Raw genomic sequence first — 19,377 nt, forward strand, 5'->3', positions numbered from 1 at the left:
CAATGGGAGGAATTCAATATCACAGTCTTTCAAGTGCAAGTATTTCAGCCTGCCAGAGGAAACAAGCCCCCCTCCTCCCTCTGCATCTCATTCTCCCAATACATACACTGATCTAGTTTTTTTCAGGGGGGAAGACCCCATTATGCAAGCAGGGCTTCTGCGGATGGGACTTGTTAGGTGAATCTTACCCATTGTCTGGAGACACTTATAGTCCTATCTCTGTCATATGAGGCTCAATTGGCTTCTGTGCCAAGGAGTGCCCATTTCCAGCCTTGACTGCTTCATCAACTACAACTGTTCTTGCATAGGGATAGCCTAGCTATAGTTATGCATACTCTGGTAATCTCCCATCTTGACTTCTGTAATGCTCTCTACACAGGGCTGCTCTTGAAGATGGTCAGGAAATTACAGCTAGTGCAGAATGCTACCACCAGAATACTAACTGACATTTTGGTGTGCAGACATATAGAATACCTATTTGATAGGATCTTCACTGGCTGCCTATACTGTATGTTACTAGTAGGGTTGGGCCCATGGACAAAAAGTTGTGTTGGGTCAGTTTGCCATGAAATGGCTCTAAAACCCATTCCATAGCATTAAGGACAAGTCCCTATAAATCCACACAGAATTCAATTAAAAATTCAGGGGGGGGGGGGAGTTGTGAGTGCTGATGAGTTGATCCAAGGACTGACTGTCCTTTAGTATGTTTTTAATGGTTTCAGCTGCCTAAGTGGTTAGCTAGTGTGCATGACTTTTGCTGCAACATGCACTGAAATCTCCATGTAGCAAGCTCCCTGGAAGTGACTGCCGTCACTCTCAACGGGAGTTCCATTTATTGTAAATTGAACTGCCACTCAGTCTCAGGAACTGGTTCATAATAAGAATCTGTTTTTCTTTGGTTTAAGATTGGAGAAGGAATCACATCTATGTATACCTCCAATGGTGTGGGGCAGAAGCCTTAGAAGTTAAGTTCCAGAGTAGGAAAAGAAAATTGCATTCAGTTTTCATATGACTTCCAATTCCTTGGGCCTGTTTACAGCCACCTGAACATCATTAGCAAAATATAGAGAGTTATGTATCCCAATCTGCCCTTTCTTCAAATTACAGCTTAGCCACTTTTCTTCTCAAACAACAACAAAATAGCAGCTAGCTCTCTGGAGGTGATGCGTGGTGGTTTGTGTTGGTTTTCTGCAGAATTTTAAGCTTCAGTGAGTACATATCATGGTCTGAGAAGAATATTGTGTATGTGTATAATTATTAAGATTTGAAACCATAAGAGGCCTGACTGAGACTTTGCTGCTTTACTATTAGAAGCTTCTGATGAAACTTGTGAGACTCTTGTTCATACTTCTCTCTGCTGTCTAGAAGTTTTCCAGTTACCTGAACTTCTATTAATTAAACCTAAACTTTCAGGATTCTACTGTTCCAAAATAATCATGTCTTGGAAGCCTTGTAGTTTGATATACTTCCTGATGAATGTTATGCTATTACACTACTTGTTCAAAGGGTACAATATTCAATTCTCTGTTAGTTATGGGGGAGTCCTAAGTGCTGACCTGCATCACATTTATCTCTTAAAACATTTTGCTATTTGAAATATTCTCTGCAGGAATTAAAAGATATTGGCCATCGTGATCAGATGGCAGCAGCCAGAGGAATCCTTCAGAAAAATATTCCTATACTTTACACTGCTTCCCAAGCATGTCTCCAGCACCCAGATGTAGCTGCTTACAAAGCCAACAGGGATTTGATCTACAAGCAGCTGCAGCAGGCAGTCACAGGAATCTCTAATGCAGCCCAGGCAACAGCTTCTGAAGACTCTGTTCAGCACCAGAGCGGTGGCGGAGAATTGGCGTATGCACTTAACAACTTTGATGTAAGTACTGCATTTTGCAGGGGGGAAATGTATGTTCCCTTTTCATAGTCAGTTGGTCGTAAGTTACCTAGAAACAGTTAGATCTCCTGAGGGTGATGAGTAACCATATCCTTGGTTTACACATGGCTATTCTGAAACTAACAGATTTGTAAACATCTGTACCATCTGTGTGAATATGATGATAAATTTACATTTCTGTAGATACACTTGGGCACCATGAGAACACACACAGTTGGTTACATGACTGCTTAAACATCTGGAGATGTGTAGTTCGCAAGACCGGTACTTAGCTCTGGATAAGCCACCTTCCTTATTATGACATGTTGACATGGTTGTTTTCAGACAACTATTAGGGGGTGGCAGTAAGATTTGGTGCTTAGCTTCATTCAAAACAGGCAGAAATTAGGAGATACAGTGGTGCCCCGCAAGACGAATGCCTCGCAAGACGAAAAACCCGCTAGATGAAAGGGTTTTCCGTTTTTCAAGGCGCTTCGCAAGACGAATTTCCCTATGGGCTTGCTTCACAAGATGAAAATGTCTTGCGAGTTTTTTCCCATTTTCCCCTTTTTCTAAGCCGCTAATAGCCGCTAATAGCGCTAGGCCGCAAGACGAAAAAACCGCAAGACGAAGAGACTCGCGGAACGAATTATTTTCGTCTTGCGAGGCACCACTGTAAACTCACTTTTCTTGACTTGCACCATGACCTGATAGGAAAGCTGGAGATTTGAAACACAATATTTTCCCTATTTACATGAATATGTGAAATGCAGCCTATCTGCTCTCTTTTCCTGACAATGTCTACTCTTCTTCCTCAGTCCTTTGTGATTAAGTTACTTCACAGCTCCCCCCCCCCACTTTGACTCTGTCTCCTTTTAGCTCTGTACTGCTCCCATCCAGCTTTTGCATAGGCTGCTACTACCCCCACGTTGCATTTCAGCTTTCCAGATTTGCCTCCATTTCCTTAATCCACTTTTGCAAGAGGCAGAAATAAAATTGCCTCCGACAGGAGTGCAGTGTCAGAATCTCCACCCCTTTCCCCAGACTAGGCATAGGCAAGCTCAGCCCTCCAGATATTTTGGGACTACAACTCACATCATCCCTAGCTAACAGGACCAGTGGTCTGGGATGATGGGAGTTGTAGTCCCAAAACATCTGGAAGGCTGAGTTTGCCTGTTCCTGCCCCAGACCGTGGAGAAGAACTGGGACTCCTTGATCCAGAACTGACCTTTGGAGATATTTGAAAAGCAGTTCCTTTCAGAATTGCTCTTGGGCTTAGTGCAGCAGGGATAAGCCACCTTCACAGATTTGAAGTGAGCAGGGAGTTTGTTGCCCCACAGTTACATAGGGGTTCAATATCCCAGACATCTTTGGGTCATAGGGAGCAGGCAGGGTCATAGCAAACACAAACTTTTCCTGTCTACCAAGGCCATCAAAAATGTGTTGCCTACCCTGTATCATACCCTGATCAGCATTTCTATGTCTTCTCTGTGTTCCTGCCAATACCATCCAGCCTTTCCTGTCCTCATCCCTGTTTGAGGCTTCCTCTACATCTCCCAGGAAGCTCTGGTATAGAAAAGTTAATCAACCTATTAAATCAAATCTTGTTTGTCTTCATTGACTTCAAATACATTCCAGGCTCACTACCATGTGCTAGTGTAATTTTTAAAACCCTCAACAGCCTTCTTATGGCACTTCTCGACCCAAGTGAAATTGCATTATATGTGAAATTCTTGGTCTCGTTCCATTCCTTTGTAAAGTAAAATTTAGGCTGTGATCTTGCACCCTCTTACCTGAGAGTAAACCTCATTGAACTCTGTGGGACTCCTGAGTAGACGTGTACTGAATTGGGCTATCAGTAGTGGTCAAAAACCCTTTTCAGTGGCTGTGCTACTGTGTAACAGAATCCCTAAGAGGATTAAACACTGAAAATATTGCAGAGTTGACAAACTGCAACACTTCGTCTGAAGATCCTTTTTAACATGTTAATATGACTCTGAAAAAGATTGAAGTGCAATCTGCTGTAGCTTTAACTTGGTATAAACTATACTGTTGTAAACTCTGTTAAAAAGGCTTTTAAGCCGGAAGGAATTGAGTTTGATGTACTACTTTGTTCTTAGTCCAAGGAAGATTTTAGCCCTGCATAGGTTGAAAAGATGTAACTGGGTGACATGCTCGATGTCAAAAGTATGAGTTGCGTTTCCTAATATTTCTAAGCTGTGTTCATCAAACTGACCCAGCATAGTATGACACTTACTTGGAGTTTAAAACTTTTTCTTCCTGCCAGAAACAAATCATTGTGGATCCTTTGAACTTCAGTGAGGAGCGTTTTAGGCCTTCCCTGGAAGAGCGCCTGGAGAGCATCATTAGCGGTGCAGCCCTAATGGCTGACTCATCCTGCACACGTGATGACCGACGGGAACGCATAGTTGCTGAGTGTAATGCAGTGCGACAAGCCTTGCAAGATCTGCTTTCCGAATACATGGGAAATGTGAGTAACCAAATTATGTTGTGTGTTTATTTGTAAGTGAAATTTGAAGAGAGGCCGTAAAACGGTATGGTTTGAATTTGACTGGAATCTCTTAAGAAATAGAACTGGGAGTAAAGATGGGTCTTTTGTAACTTTTTTGCTTTTGGATATACTCTCTTGGTGTGTTGGTATAACTTTTCCCTAACTTCTAAATTACTCCGTATCTATTGAATTGAAATGAGGGTTGGATGGAAAAGCTGGATGTTGAGTATTCTGTAGCTCCAGCTTCCTGCAGCCCTAAATAGATGTGTTATGGCCTTACAATGTGCAATTACTGTTGTGTATGAAATGGATCTTAAATATAGCAAGAGTCCTGCTGGGGGAATATCAGCAGTATATAGTACTTTTGAAGAAGTAGGCTCTTGTCTATAAAAGCTCATGCTACAATTATTTATTTAAAACAGCACAGCTGCCCCTCTGAAACATATGCCACGGCAATAATAAAGTATTTTTTGTACCGGATGTATTTTCATTCCAATGTGTGGACTATTTCAGTGACCTTCCCACATGCTACACAACTTACATTGTGAACAAAAACCACTGTTTGGTCAGGTCTTGAGACAAGTGCAGCTCTAGAGATGCACTGAAGAAACACTCAATGCTTTAAGTGTTCCAGGAGATTTTGTTAACATATGCAGCAGATATTGACAAATACAACCATATGAGTGCATGTTGAGGGTTAAAGTGACTAAAGTGATGTGGTCTTTTAATAAATGACGACATAGCTTAAGATGGTGTTGATGCTGCAAATATAGCATCAGTGACATCTGTTTGCATAAGATACATTTCTGTTCATTCCACATACTATAAAGAGATTTAAAAGATGGCAATAGAACTGAAACAATTCAGTGCTGACATCCAACATTTAAGCATTTGAATGTAGGATGGATTTTTGACAGCAAAATAAAAATCCTTGCTTCAAGTCCACATAAGACTTAACTGCATTGCACAGTGATAACTGTCAAACCTACTGCTGGTACCTGTCATATACTTTCAGACTGAAAATGTCCAGTCTTTCATCAAATACATATTTGTATATCCTTACAATATTTGTAGTAAACTTGTTAAAATTTGTGAGGAGTTTGTGAGGAGAGTTTCCTTCAGCAAATTTGGTGTCAACACTAATTACAAATGTAGGAAGTAAAAAAAGATTTGTCTAAGAATGAAGGAACAAAAGGCATGTGCAGTTTGGGTGGCTGCAGTGTCAACTATCTGCTGCTTGGTCTTCCTGTTGCAAGTTCCACTCATTTCTGGATTTTCATTTATCTCTCACCCACACCCATGAGTACAGACTAAATCAATTAAGACTGCAGTTTGAGAACAACTAGGTTAACGAGCATCTCTTGTTTGCTTTATTGGGAGAATGAGTGTCTGAAATACTTTTACGACATTTACAATTCTTACAGTAAATTGACTTGATGTATAACAACACAGGACGCATGATGATTTTAAAGCGTATGGAAATAACTATGTTTGAAATAAAATTTGAGAACTGATGGTCACTGCCAACAAATAAATTATTGGAGGGGGGAGTTGTCAAATGCCTATGAGACTGAATAGTAGTTATAGATGTAGCTTCGAATGTGTGCATAAAATGGCTCTAAATTAATTTGACCTCATTTACAAAACAGGGCAGAGGGAATTTGGTAAACTGCTGCTCAAATTGTGTTGCAATCCATGAGTGTCAGATGTTTGCTCTAAACTGCAGGCATGGCCAAACTTGGCCCTCCAGCTGTTTTGGGACTACAACTCCCATCATCCCTACCTAACAGGACCAGTGGTCAGGTATGATGGGAATTGTAGTCCCAAAGCAGCTGGAGGGCCAAGTTTGGCCATGCCTGCTCCAAAGGTTTCTTTTGCTTCAGCAGTTAGTAATCTTTGATTGGTCATTGTAGTGTTTATTCCTTCCTAAGTAAGGTGTTAAGGGGAGTAGCAATAAGGCATCATTAGAGAGCTATCTATGGCTGTGCTTGGGTGGGGTGCAAAGAAGGAATAAAAAGAAGGTGGTAGTAGTGGGAAGATTAAAGGCAAGTATATTATAAGCAGGGGAAGACTTGGAGGATTTTGTGCTGGGTTGGCACTGTTTTAAAGGTTCAAGTTAGGATTATTGAGATTCCATTGGAGGGGTTGGTCTAGATCAGGCATGGCCAACTCTCATCACCCCTTGCTAACATTACCAGTGGTTAGGGATGATGGGAATTGTAGTCCCAAAACAGCTGGAGGGCCAAGTTTGGCCATGTCTGGGCTGTTAAGGGTCCCTTTCCAATTCTGTGATTCAAGGAAATCTTAATTCTATAACATTTAAGTTTATTGAGTTGGTCAATAAACTTATTGAAGATGATTGTCAAGCAGTATACCTGGGGTGAAATCTAACAATAGCTGTCCACAACTGAAAGATACTGTTGGCATAACAGATTCCTTCTCCCCCTGTAAGCCCCCAGTATTAGCTGTGAGGGGCAGGGAGGAGGATACTTTACAATTTGTGGGAAGGGAGCTGTAGAATAAAGGTGTCCCCTTGCATAATACTGGATGTTGCCCAACTTCTATTAGAGGCTTTTGTTGAGGAATAGTTATTCTATGAAATGCACATTCATGGTGTGAGTAAATTGACCTATTTATGGATTGGCAGCTAGATTTTAAAAACCAGAAGTAGAGTGTAGGAATCAATTACAGTGGTAGGGAAGCTTCTTCATCTTTAATTTTTTTTGATGCTTTATATGCCCCAGAAACATTCTCCCAAAATTGGACTTCAGGCAGCATTCCAGGAGGTGCCACTACTTCTATGACCCGCCCCCCCCCAATCCAGATCACAGCAAATAGAAGTAGATCTTATTTCATGGGAACATAGCTTTACTGGTTCACCTCATGCAATAACATCCCCAGTGAGCAAAGCTTTCAGATCATTAGCACTATTTGCAACAGGTTATATCCATAAAACTTCACCTAAATATAAGCACAAGATAGTAGAGGCAGCAACCGATTTGCACAGGGGTTATTCTGGACCCCTACGTGTGTCACTGGGGCCCACTTAAGGCTGCCCCAATCCTCCCCTTTTTGTAACATTTTTGGGACATTTCTGGGTTAGGGCCACGCGCATGTTTGCAGTTGCACACATCGGAGAAGCGTGAACCAGTCTTTGCCTGTAGTGTGAATGAAACTTGTGTAATTAAGTAAAATTATTTGGATCCATGAGAAATCTGTAGATGAACTCTCTGTGAAAAACACTTGACAGAAAGTAATCTTATGGTGTCACTTGGCTTGCATATTGGACAACTGATGGCGTTTGTGTTGAGACAATTCATTTCCTTCATAAGAAAGCAGAAACCAAAGCGGTTTAATCTAAAACACAATTAGGCATCTGTATCAACGCAACATGAGCAGAATGGTGATCAGAATCTAGAGAGTTACATATCCGAGGCTTTGGGCATATCCAGTGGAATTTGGCTTGTTTTTCTTTGACTTGCAATCCCCAGTACCATATAAAAACTACTTTAGAACTCAGAAGTTTCAAACCAGGCTTGCAAGAAAGCATGGAAAGGGAGTACTTGAGCACAAATCCAAACTTTTGCTAGATGTATAGAGCTAGCTGCAGTTGTTCATGTCCTGGACCATGTGTCCACTTCATGAAGTCCTCTGTGCCATTCTTTTGTATGTTGAGGGAAGATAAATTGCCGAAGAGCTAATTTACCAGGTAATGCTTTGTTTCACAGTGCTTCTGCTTATATTAGAACATTATAAGCTTAACTTTGAAATGAAGGCAGAATTGTTTTTTTAAAAAAACTAAACAGGAAAAACCACCCCAACTTCAGCATCATAGTAAGAAACGCTACTTTAACTGACTGGAAGTGCATATGAAGGTGAACGTAACCACATTTAGGCCCTAAATCAGCAGTGTGTTTGCGAGTGAGACATAGGTGCTGAAGAAAAACAAAATTCTGTAGTTTGCTATGCCATTACAAAATAATACTCATTGCAGCTGTTTTCCTCTCTTCACAACCCCAATCTAGAGCCGCATAAAAATGAATAATAGTATTCCACACCATCTGACTGGGTTACCTTAGTACCTTGCTCGTGCCGCATGTGTTTCCGTAAAATTAGGAAATGCAGACTCAGCCCCCCTTTCCCAGTCCTCTCGTCTTACACAAGGTTGGGAAGGAGGGTACTGATGGTGAGCACAACAAATGCTTTTAGTATGGCATGACTATCCTACTGGGCAATCCTATTCTTATCAAATGGACTGCCAGCTGTACCCTTGCAAATCAAAACGACATTCGCATTGTCCATGCTAGTTCAATTTAATGGTTACAGGAAGAGTATTTAATCTTTACCTCTCAGACAGTAGTCTGACATAGAATTCTGAACATCCATTAAAAATGTTAGTTTTCAACTGTAAGGTTATTTGGTTCAGGATAAGATCGCAACAGCAGTACAATCACAATTCATACATATATGATAAAAAGAAGTAGGTTCCCAAATGGATATTTGGGCTTAAAGCAGATTCAGTGTCTGAAATTTTGAAGACTTCTGCCTGTGAGCATATTGCAAAACTTAAAGGTGAACAAGTAATCCTAGCTAGGCAGATAGAGAAGAAGAAGAGAATTTTTTTTGACATAGTGACAGATTCACAAAAACCCATTCATTGGGTTCCCAGATTGTAACTTTAAAAGGGAAGCCAGTGCAGTCAAACTGGCTGAGCTTTAGCAATCACAGCCAGTCTAGGTCATGTTTGTTGAACAGCTAGGAAACAACCAGTTTATACACAAATCAGAATAAACACACAGTTCTTTTCCAAATATTTTTTTGGGTGGGTTACTACTTTGTGTGGCACTGTCTTGTTCATGAGTCATTTTAGGATGCCATCCTAAACTCATTTGGAAAGCTGGGCAAACTCAAATCTGTGTCTTGAAAATAAAAGGATTTAAATCCAGCAGGTCCCAGGCTATTTCATGCTTGTTAGGTTCTTCAGGTCTTTAATATCAAACTATTAACCCAAAGTGTTTCCCATTTTTTAATCTCTTCACCCGCCTCCCTGATTCAGTAATTGCTGCTTTTCACTGCTTCTTCCGTGTAGTATTTCCTTCCATTGTTTGTTGTTCAGCTATTGGTTACATTATTTTTGTTTATTACTATGTTATGAATTGTTGTGTTTTTATATTGTGAACCACTCTGTGATCCTCAGATGAAGGGGAGTTTAGAAATATAATAAATTATAATTAATAATAACAATTCACTTGAGGATCCAGAAAGTTCGCAGTGGCCAAAGTGGTGCCCTCCATAAGTTGTCAGACTACAATTCCTATGAACTCTGACAGCAGGGACTGGTCTATGCTAATGTAGCTAACAGTTGCATTTGACTGGTGTGTAATGGAAGCTACCATACTCAGAGCCTTTCTAGACAGCCTATATTGCAGGAGCAGTTAATTTATAGCTGGTCCTGAAGACTGTCGTTACATTTTGTCACCAAACAGAGATTGCATTACCAGTATTTTTCATCTTGAAATGGCATCAATAAAGAGGCAACTTCTATTTTTACAGTATACACAATTTTAATGTTTTTTGTACACTGCAATTACTGCATTATGAACCTTTATCCTCCACCAGAAAACGCATCTTGGAACATTATTGGCACAAGTCATTTGGAATGTCTGTTAATACTTGATTTCAGAATTAGATGAAAAGTTCCAGGGGGGAAATTAGTAATGAGAGAAATGATGGACTAGAAGTACTGGAGAGACTTCTGAAATTTGCATCATGGATGTAGCTACCACCTTGTTTTCTTAGGTGACATGACCTGCAGTTATGTTGGGTAATGGTGTAATCTAAACCTTTATACCCCTGTAGAGTGAGTGTGTTTGTGTGTATCACACACAAAGCAAGTAACTACTTGAATATTAAAAATGATTCCAAAGTATTTAATGTTGCTATCATTTGAAGGAAGATAATGATTGTGAAGCAAACTCCATGTATCTGATCTTGCAGTGCAGAAGATTGTGGCACCAAACATGATAAAACCTTGCCACCTTGTTCTTCCCACATACAGAAACAAATTGTAATTCTGAAGCTTGCTTGCAAGGACCTTACTGGACCGTAATGGCAGTAATTCATATACTGAGGGATTTGTTGGGCAGTGCAGTTCCACAAATAAGATGTGGCTCTGCTTGTTTTGACCCCTCCCCTTCTAAGGCTCTGTAAGTGTAACTGTAGAAGACATGAAGGAAAGCATTCTGATATTAGCAAATAAGAGAAAACCGTCACTAATGTAGAAACCGTCACTAATGAAAACACATAGTGTACGAAGGTTGGGAGAGAACTACAGCTGCGTGACACAGTGCATTATGCTAGTCTTGAGGTTGATTCACATGTGCATATCTCCGTGATACATGTTTACAATGCAGCTTCTATCCATTTTCACTGTAAACAGTGTTCTGCTTTGATGTTGGTATTCTTTTGCTTTATATTTCTTATTGCCAAAAGAACATATTTTTTCTGGGAAGAATTAATGTTATGCCTTGCACAAATTTGGTGTATATATACACACACACACACACACACACACACACACACGGTTATAAATCCCTACTTTTTTCATTCTTTAACTTTTGAGGGAGGCAGAAATAAAGGGAAGTGGCCAAAGGGAGAGGCAGGATATTAATCTCATACTAGTGAATTAAAGGTGCCTGACCTTTTGTAAGCTAAGAGAAAACATAAATATTACTCCTCCTGAATAAATTTAGTAATTTATTTAATGATAAAAGGCCACCTGGCACCTTCACTGCATGGGTTTAGGCGCCAGGTGAAAACTTTTCTCTATAACCAGGCCTTTGTCTGATTAACATTCTATGGTCTTTTACACATGTTTGTGGGAGGAAGATTATTGGTTTGTTTTTGTTCTTGTTAAGTATTTTGTATTTTTATGTTGTGAATTGCCCTGTAATGAAGGGCAGTATATAAATTTAATAAATAATAATGCATGAAACACTCTCCTTTCACTTATTTGATATTTGATGTATATTGGCCAAATTGTAGAAACCTTTCTTAACTGAAAAATTTTGTGTTTGAATTCAGTCTGTTGGCATTTCATACATGTACATCCTTCGTAGATGCTATTGTCAGTGTGATTAGGCAGGTTTGAAATGATACTCATACTGTATGTTCTGTTGGTTAAAATAATACTCTTGACATCTTTGCTTATACAAGACTGAATGTGACTGTAGTAGCAGTCAAATTGCACTCAATTAAATACCCTCTTTCCTAGATAGACAAAGCAAAATAGAATTTAGAAATATAGCGAACATTACTAGTGGGCGGGCTTGGTGTGTACAGCTCAGTGTTGTTTGAAAGACTGGTCTATTTTTACGGATGCCAGTGAATCATCACGTAAGCCATATGATTCCTCTTACTGTGCTTTGAGTGATTGCAAGTTCAGACTTAGTAGCCCACATAGCTTTTGGTTAAAGCAGCCAAAGGTCACTATAAAGACAAGTATTCATTGTGGCAATGGAAGTATCTGCAAGACATGTCATATCTTTGTAATCCAAACCTGCTTGAGTATGGAAATAACATTGGACTGTCCTTGCTTAGGTGTCCACAAATACCAGCTCAAAGGGAAAGGATAGATAGGTGAGTTAACATGGCAGGGAGGAATAGAGAATTTCCTTGAAGGGAAAAGTAAATGCAGATCAGACTATATCAGCAGTTCCACATACCTACTTGCTGCAGAATATGCCTTTCCTACCACACATTTGGAGGAGATAATGGCAGCAGTAGAATTCTACTGGCGTTTCTTGCAAAAGCCCAGCATAAGCCATAGAAAGTACTCAGGAGGGCAGGGCTTGTTGGGAACTAGAAATGTTGGCTAAATAAGTCCAGCCAGTTTCACAGCCCCTACATAATTTTTAAGTAATTAACTGGGATAATGTTGGGCTATTTTCAATTGGAAATATGCTATAGGAAGCAAAAAGAGTTTGTAGTGGTAATGATCTCGGGCAAGTAAATGGTTTTGTGGAAAAACTACTGGAATTTATATTTCCCACTTTATACTAAATTCTACAGAGTTAGTGCATTGCTACTCAGCATAGTGAGGAACTGCGGACATTTTTGAAAGAAAAGCCTGTTTGCTACCTGTTAAGGAAGGGACCGGCTTCTGCTGTTAAGCATTTATCATTCATTGCCAGGTACCCACCTTTGTCCACCTTCCTAACACACTTGTAGAGTTATGCACAGCTGATTCTTGGCAAGACATGAAATTATCTGTGTCTCCATATGGAGTGGGAGCTGGGAGAAGAGGCTGACAGTTTGCAAGAGTTTGGTATATAGAACACTAATCTCAATGAAGCTGAATTGATTCTTGGTGGCTGCAGTGTTTAAATGCAGAGAGAAATTCCCTTTACCCAGATGCATAGAATACACCGTATATGGCTAAAATAATGGCTTACTACATGAGATATTTGCAGATATCCTTCCATCTGTCCATCCATTTTCACTCTACTAGTAAACAGTCAGTGGCTTAACAGAACTAGAAAAATAGGAACCCTATTAAGTTAAAATAGAGTCCAATATGAAAAGCTTAAGCTCATGGGTAGTGGACTTTGACTTGGTGGCGTTAAAGTCTTGCATCTCCAGACTACTCACTTTTATGTTAAAGCATTGAAATATATTTATCCAAGTACTTCACTAAGAGATATTACGCATATAAAAATGGATTTTTGAGCCAATGGTTAGGTTGAAAACTTTGCAGAATAGTACAACACACAATTAATACTATATACTGATTTAAGAAATCCAAGCACCAATGTTTCTTTTCCCTCTGCATGTACTTGTAAATACTGTTGCAGCTGAACGTGGCATGATATGTTAGATCTACATATGTACATTTTCTTCTAACTTTATAGCTTTGGTTATGTGTTCATGATTTTTGAACAATTATATAAATTCTCCTCTCCAATGGACTTCTGTCTACGTAGATGCACAGTAATATTCAATTCCATAACCCAATCTGGAAACTGTATTGTTATCCAGAAATCAGTTTTGTTCAGAGTAGTTTTGTACTGCCTTAAATATTTCTAAACCTGTTCAGCAAAATAGTGTTCCTAAAATTGTTTTTTTTTAGTAAACCATCTCTGATATCCTACATTAAAATGTTCTTACGCCTCCCAACATATTTATCTGGAAGTAAGTCTCACTTCTGAATAAACCAGACCAGGATTTGAGCATAAATCTTACTGGATTGGGATGTTACAATGGTAGATGAAAGCTGTACTGCAAGGACTAATTTGGCCTCCAGAGAAACCAGTAGTTGGTGTATAAAATAGTTTTTTGGTGTAGACAAACAGCTGGAGATGAAAGGAATAATTTTCTGTGTTTAAAAAAACAACCATCTCAGTTTTCATTTGTGTAAAGTATATATTGATTCTTAGTCTGAAATGTGTCTCATTAAAAGTCAAGACAGATTTAATAAAAGTTGAAGTGTATCTAATACTTTGAAGACCAAACTGCATGCTACTAATTGCCTGTAGAAGGTTGATATTTCAAAGCAATGGGGATGTAATCCTGGTTTATTCAGAACTGTCAACAGCTACATTCTGAATCTGGAACACATTTAGATAAGCTGAACTCTCAATATGGAGTTAAGAAAATAATAATCTTTTTCCATGCTTCAGTACACTGGAAAATCCCCTCTTTTGCACCTTTCCACTGTAGATCATAAGTCCCAAGAACCAGGGTTTTTTTTTAATGAAGAAAATTCCATTAAATCTCTACTTCAAAAGAAAACCGAGCCAGCTGAAATGTTGGGGATCATAGCTACAATGCTTCAATTGGTAAAATGTCCTCCCTTCACTGGGTCCTGTAAATATATACCTAACATCTTTTCGTCCAGACTATTCTTCTAAATCAAATCTGGAGGCTTGAGAGTAAAAATTTACACGTATAATTACATAACATGAAGCAGTTTACATATTTTGGGTTGAGCATATTTAGACTTCCAAACCTCAGGAGTGCAAATTTAATGCAAACATTGCTGCTTTAACACAGAAAATACTATGGGTTTAAAAAAGCCACCCTTAAATACTGCATCACTCAAAACAAGTAGCCTAGAAAAATCCAAGCTTTCTCAACATTTGTAAAAAAATCAAAAATATGTGTAGGATCCCTGCAATTTAAAATAAGTTTATCTGATTTTTTGTTTTTTGATTACCTGTATATATTATACTTCACATTCTTTATAGGGTAGTTGCTGACACTTGCACTGTCCATAACCATTAATGATGATGAAAGGTCCTTCATGGCTGGCTTCATATTCATTATATGGTCCTTGGTCTGACATGTTTGACATATGTAGCCGTGTTTGAGATCGTAGTTGCCTGTGGCTTTGAATCATTGAGCACTGCCTAATTTTTCTTAATGTGGGAGGGCAGCACTTCCTGGAGATGAACACTACAAAAATGATAAAAAAGAAAGAAAATAATAAAGCCATTGTTCCTGTAATTACCTGCTGGCTGAAGATGGCATTGTTCGGCTCAGGCAACTGCTCTTCTGTAGTAATGGGTATGTCTGTCGTAGTTGAAATTTCTTTGTCTCCCACATGGAAATTTGAGGAGCTTATCCTTTTTGTATATTCAGTCGTTGGAGCTCTGTAACTTGTAGGAATGGATGTAACAACAGTTGATAAATTCCAACAAAGCTGAAAACCATAAACTGCATCTAGAATATCCTCTCCCTGGGTGTGGTTTGGGCTATGACAAAGTATCGAATGCTCCCACCGACCTTGGAAGCCACTCAGCCATGTGGCTAGTGCACATATTTTGGGGCTGCATTCCCAGGGATTGCTGGAGAAGCCCACTGTAGTAAGGGTTGTAAGTGAATATAAAACCTTGGACTCCAGAGTGGTTAGCTTGTTGTTATCCATTAGGAGTACTTTAAGATTAGGCATTGTTTCAAAAACTGTCATATCAATGGCTTTGATCTCATTTCCGGACAAATCTAGCTTTTCTAAAGTGCCCCAGGTCCATTCCATCCCGCATGTCAAGTTGCTAATTTTATTCCCCTGCAAGAAGAGCATGTGCAGATTGCTTAGCCGTAGGAAATGAGCAAAGTTAATCTTTGTCAGCTGGTTGTGCTCTAGGTGAAGTTCCCTCAGTTTGATTAATCCTGCAAATCCATTGCGTGCCAAACTTCGCAAGCGATTTGTGCTCAAATCCAGAAAATCCAAACTACGGCAGTCTGAAAATAGACGGACTGGGATAGTCCTCAGGGAATTGGAACGTAAACTCAAGGTTTGCAGTTTGCGAAGGCCATAGAACAACTCAGGATGCAAAGCAGACAATTGATTGAAAGAGAGGTCCAAATGTTGCAGGTTAAGCAGTTGGCTAAAAGTTGTGTTTGGCAAATAAGAGATTTTATTTGAACTTAAAACTAATTCCTTGAGTTTATACAGTCCTTGGAAACCATCTTCTCTTATTGTATCAATTTGATTATGGTCTAAATGAAGCCAAGTAAGTTGACTGAAGCTTGCAAACTGATCCCCTTCAAGTTCCATAATAACATTGTGCCTCAAAGACAAACCTAGACAGCCCTTGTCAGTGGTGTTTGGCACTGAGTGAAACCCCTGAGAGTCACAGTAAAAGAGCAGCTTCTCGCAACGGCATTTTGGCGGACAAGCCGTGCCCAAGGCAGGCAGCATTTTAAAAACAATACTCATTGCATATACTGCTGCCAGCATAGGAGCCCCTAATGGCCACTTGAAATGTAAGCCTGCAGAATATAATTCAGGGAAACAACAAAATAGGATATTTTTATCAGATGTATGCTTCCAACAAAACGGAGAAAGAATGATACAGATAAATCACATGCATTAAAATGCTTCAGGTCTTAAGAATATAAAACAAATCCTCGTGATCATCTCTCTGAATTATTGACATTACTGATAAGGCAACTGAAAAGTGCCTTTTAAATCTATTGTTGTCTAAATGTGCATTTCTAAAGCAAGGTTGACTGCACATAGTACAACAAACAAAAATATATAAACTTACCCATTCTTTTGAGTACGTTGGCGGTTGCATTCAGTCGCAGTTTTAGACTCAACGCAGTGAGTCTGTAAAAGGCTCTAACGCTGACAACCTTTGAATAATTTACTTTCTTCTACTGTCCTCATCCGAGGGAAAAAAATGACTTGACATCCTCTTTTCTCATATTCCTTTTGAATTCATTTCCTTGATTTCCAGCGGTAGGTCTGTTAATTCCTTAAACAGTGCTGAATTGGGAGTTCTTTTTGTACTGCTGCTTAATTGAAAATGCTTTCCACTGCTATGGCTTTTTTGTCTTAACTTGTTGATGGCAGAAGGGTGGCTTATTGCTGAGAGAAGCTTCTGTAGTCGCTTGAATGCATTTGCTGAAAAGCTTTCAGGGATACGGTACAGGAATGCATTTGCTTATGTGCTGCAACCACACAACTGTATATAGGCTGACGTCATCCTGTGACGTTCCTTTTTGTTTGGGTTTTCCAGAAGCTTTGCAGTTTAAGACACAGTGGTGCATACTGTGAATTGTGAGATTAGACTACCACTAAGAGGAAAAACTAACTGTAGGAATTTTTCATCCAGCATTCAAGTAATAGGAATGACTTTACATGAATCTCTCTCGCAAGTTACATGTTTATTACAATAGCCCTGAGCTATATATCTGAATTTGTGAAGTAAAGTTACAATACTGATTTTTGTGACATGGTGGTCCTGCTGGCATTCTTCTGCCTACATGTGTGAGAGCAGGGTGCTAATTAAAAAAAAAAAAATCTGCCAAGGGAGAGTTGCATGGGATTAGCATGTCAGAAATTATTTGTATTGCTATATAATTAAAGATCTCGTTTAAAAGGAGGATTTTTTAATTTATTTTTTTGCTAGCAATGGAGAGAAAGTGTTTTGGTAAAGACCACATAGGAGAGTCCATCAAATGCAATAGCTTTAATACATCGCTTTCTACTTTAAAATGTGCTTTTTTATAAAATAAAATAAGATAATGTCATTCAAAGCTCTAATAGTTCTACTTCTGGATAGTTCAGATATTATTTGAGAACAAGCAAACTTGAGTCCTATTCCAATGAAACAAATGTGATAATGAGAACTTCAAGAACAAAAGCAAACCTGGGTGGACAAAGAGTTCACAAGGAAACTTGAAATAGATCTTGAGGATGTTTGCAGGCATCCTGGTCAATTTTCAGCCTTTTCTGGGGGAAAATAAACTTTACTTTCCCCCCTACCTAGCCAAAGCAAATGTTAATTGCATGAGTATGGGTTTGTTTGGCAAAGACTACCATAAATATTTAATTTTGCCACGTGGGTGATATAGTACAGGTAAAAAAACTACCTGCAATTCTAATAAGCAAGAAGCTTGTGGCTTTTATTTTTATTTTTAAAATTGAAGTGTTAATTGGAGGAATTTTGTTCAAGTTGTGTAGCAAATTATATCAGTTGTTCAAATACCAGAATAAATAGGCTATGGCAGTAAGAATGAATGCTAACTAACAATGCTGTCTTAAGTATTTCGAGACTTGTTCTGTCATTATCTGTATTCTGCAACTTTAAAATGATTTTACATATAACAAACTCAGTTGCTAAGTTAAAGCTTTTCAGTTATGCTCACTAGAGGGCAGCACTGCACTCACAGTGGTAAGCAGACATTTCGAAGCCTGCTTGAAATGCCAGTCTCACCCATTAGCTCTGTCGGTTATTTCCCTTTTTGTACCTCTGGAAGGAGGCTTCCCCAGCATAAATTGCCTCCCCCACCCCCAAGAAAAGAATCCTGTTAGGTTCTCACCTCAGGCTTCTGCTTTGGATTTTTTAAACCCCAATGCAAAGGACCTCTCCCTTCACTCTATCTCTACGAGTATTAAACAGTTTGATTTTATGTTCCTACTGGCCAGAGGACAAGGGAAACTTCACAAGGTTTGTGAAGTTCTAGCAACACAAAGAGTAGCATAGCCAACATGCATGTGGGGAAAGTTTTAATGAAAAATTCCAGAGTTTTTCCCTAAAACCAGTGACACCAAGTGTTAAGATATGAAGAATTACTATTTGGGGAAAGAGGGAAAGGGGAAGAAAAAATGGGAGGCCACAATCACTCATAGACTTCTTGACAAAAATGTAAAGTTTTTGCAATGTCTGAGTCTCAAAACCTGTGCAGAGTTGTCACTATTATTTTAACTTTAAATACCATATCTTGGAGAAAGGCAGTTCTAAGAGAGTATATCTTTGGTCACCTAAGTAGATGGATTCAAGAGCCAAAATATTGAAAGGATGCTTCCCCTAGTTATAGAAATTTGAAACCACTGTAAACCCGTGACTCTCTAGATGTGGTTGAACTCCAAATCCCATCAGCCCCAACGAGCATGGCAATGATCAGGGATTATGAGTCCAGCAGCAACTGGAAGGCCACACTCCACCCCCACTGTGATTTAAAGTATTTTATCATAGAACTAAGTTTTTGCCAGGTTCAACAATGTATAAGTGCTTCATGTGTTCAGCAGTGCCATTGTGTGAAAGCAGAAGTCTGCTCATGCAGTGTTTGATTCAACCCAATGTCTGTATCAACCAGTGTAAGTATTCAGTCCCATAAAGGGGCTCCTTACTTGTGCATGTGACCTGAGCTTGCAAAGCATGGCATTCTGTTTGGACTTCAGCGTTGTTAGTCCATCATCTATGAGGCATTGCCCTTGACACTGAAGTCAGCAGAGAAACCAGGGTGTTCAAATCCTTTGGAAAAGAGCCATTGCAATGGGTACAATACATTAATGAAGCTTGTTTGTTTTATCTAATTTTCTAGGCTGGACGCAAAGAAAGAAGCGATGCTTTAAATTCTGCAATAGACAAAATGACAAAAAAGACAAGGGATTTGCGTAGACAGGTACAGTATTAAATATGTATAAAGTGTTCATGAAAACAGTTACACTACATAACATTCCATTTATCATGTTAGCCTGATT

The 19,377-nt window shown here is 39.2% G+C and overlaps 2 protein-coding genes across 4 annotated transcripts in view; one reads left to right on the forward strand and one right to left on the reverse strand.

Moving 5' to 3' along the window:
- The window catches only part of CTNNA1 (catenin alpha 1), a 68,697-nt gene that overhangs the window by 15,312 nt on the left and 34,008 nt on the right, over positions 1 to 19,377 (forward strand). For all 3 annotated transcript variants that reach the window (XM_079969756.1, XM_079969754.1, XM_079969755.1), the window contains exons 6-8: positions 1,610 to 1,876; positions 4,161 to 4,364; positions 19,218 to 19,298. In XM_079969756.1, coding sequence (XP_079825882.1) covers positions 1,610 to 1,876; positions 4,161 to 4,364; positions 19,218 to 19,298 — 552 coding nt within the window. The remainder of the gene's footprint in view (positions 1 to 1,609; positions 1,877 to 4,160; positions 4,365 to 19,217; positions 19,299 to 19,377) is intronic.
- On the reverse strand, positions 5,136 to 16,857 carry LRRTM2 (leucine rich repeat transmembrane neuronal 2). The gene is made up of 2 exons (XM_079969912.1): positions 16,433 to 16,857; positions 5,136 to 16,154 (listed from the first exon to the last, which is right to left on the reverse strand). The coding sequence occupies exons 1-2, from the start codon at positions 16,434 to 16,436 to the stop codon at positions 14,608 to 14,610; spliced, it is 1,551 nt and encodes a 516-aa protein (XP_079826038.1). The 5' UTR covers positions 16,437 to 16,857; the 3' UTR covers positions 5,136 to 14,607.

Source organism: Podarcis cretensis (genome assembly GCF_951804945.1).
Source record: "Podarcis cretensis genome assembly, chromosome: 3".
NCBI lineage: Eukaryota > Metazoa > Chordata > Lepidosauria > Squamata > Lacertidae > Podarcis > Podarcis cretensis.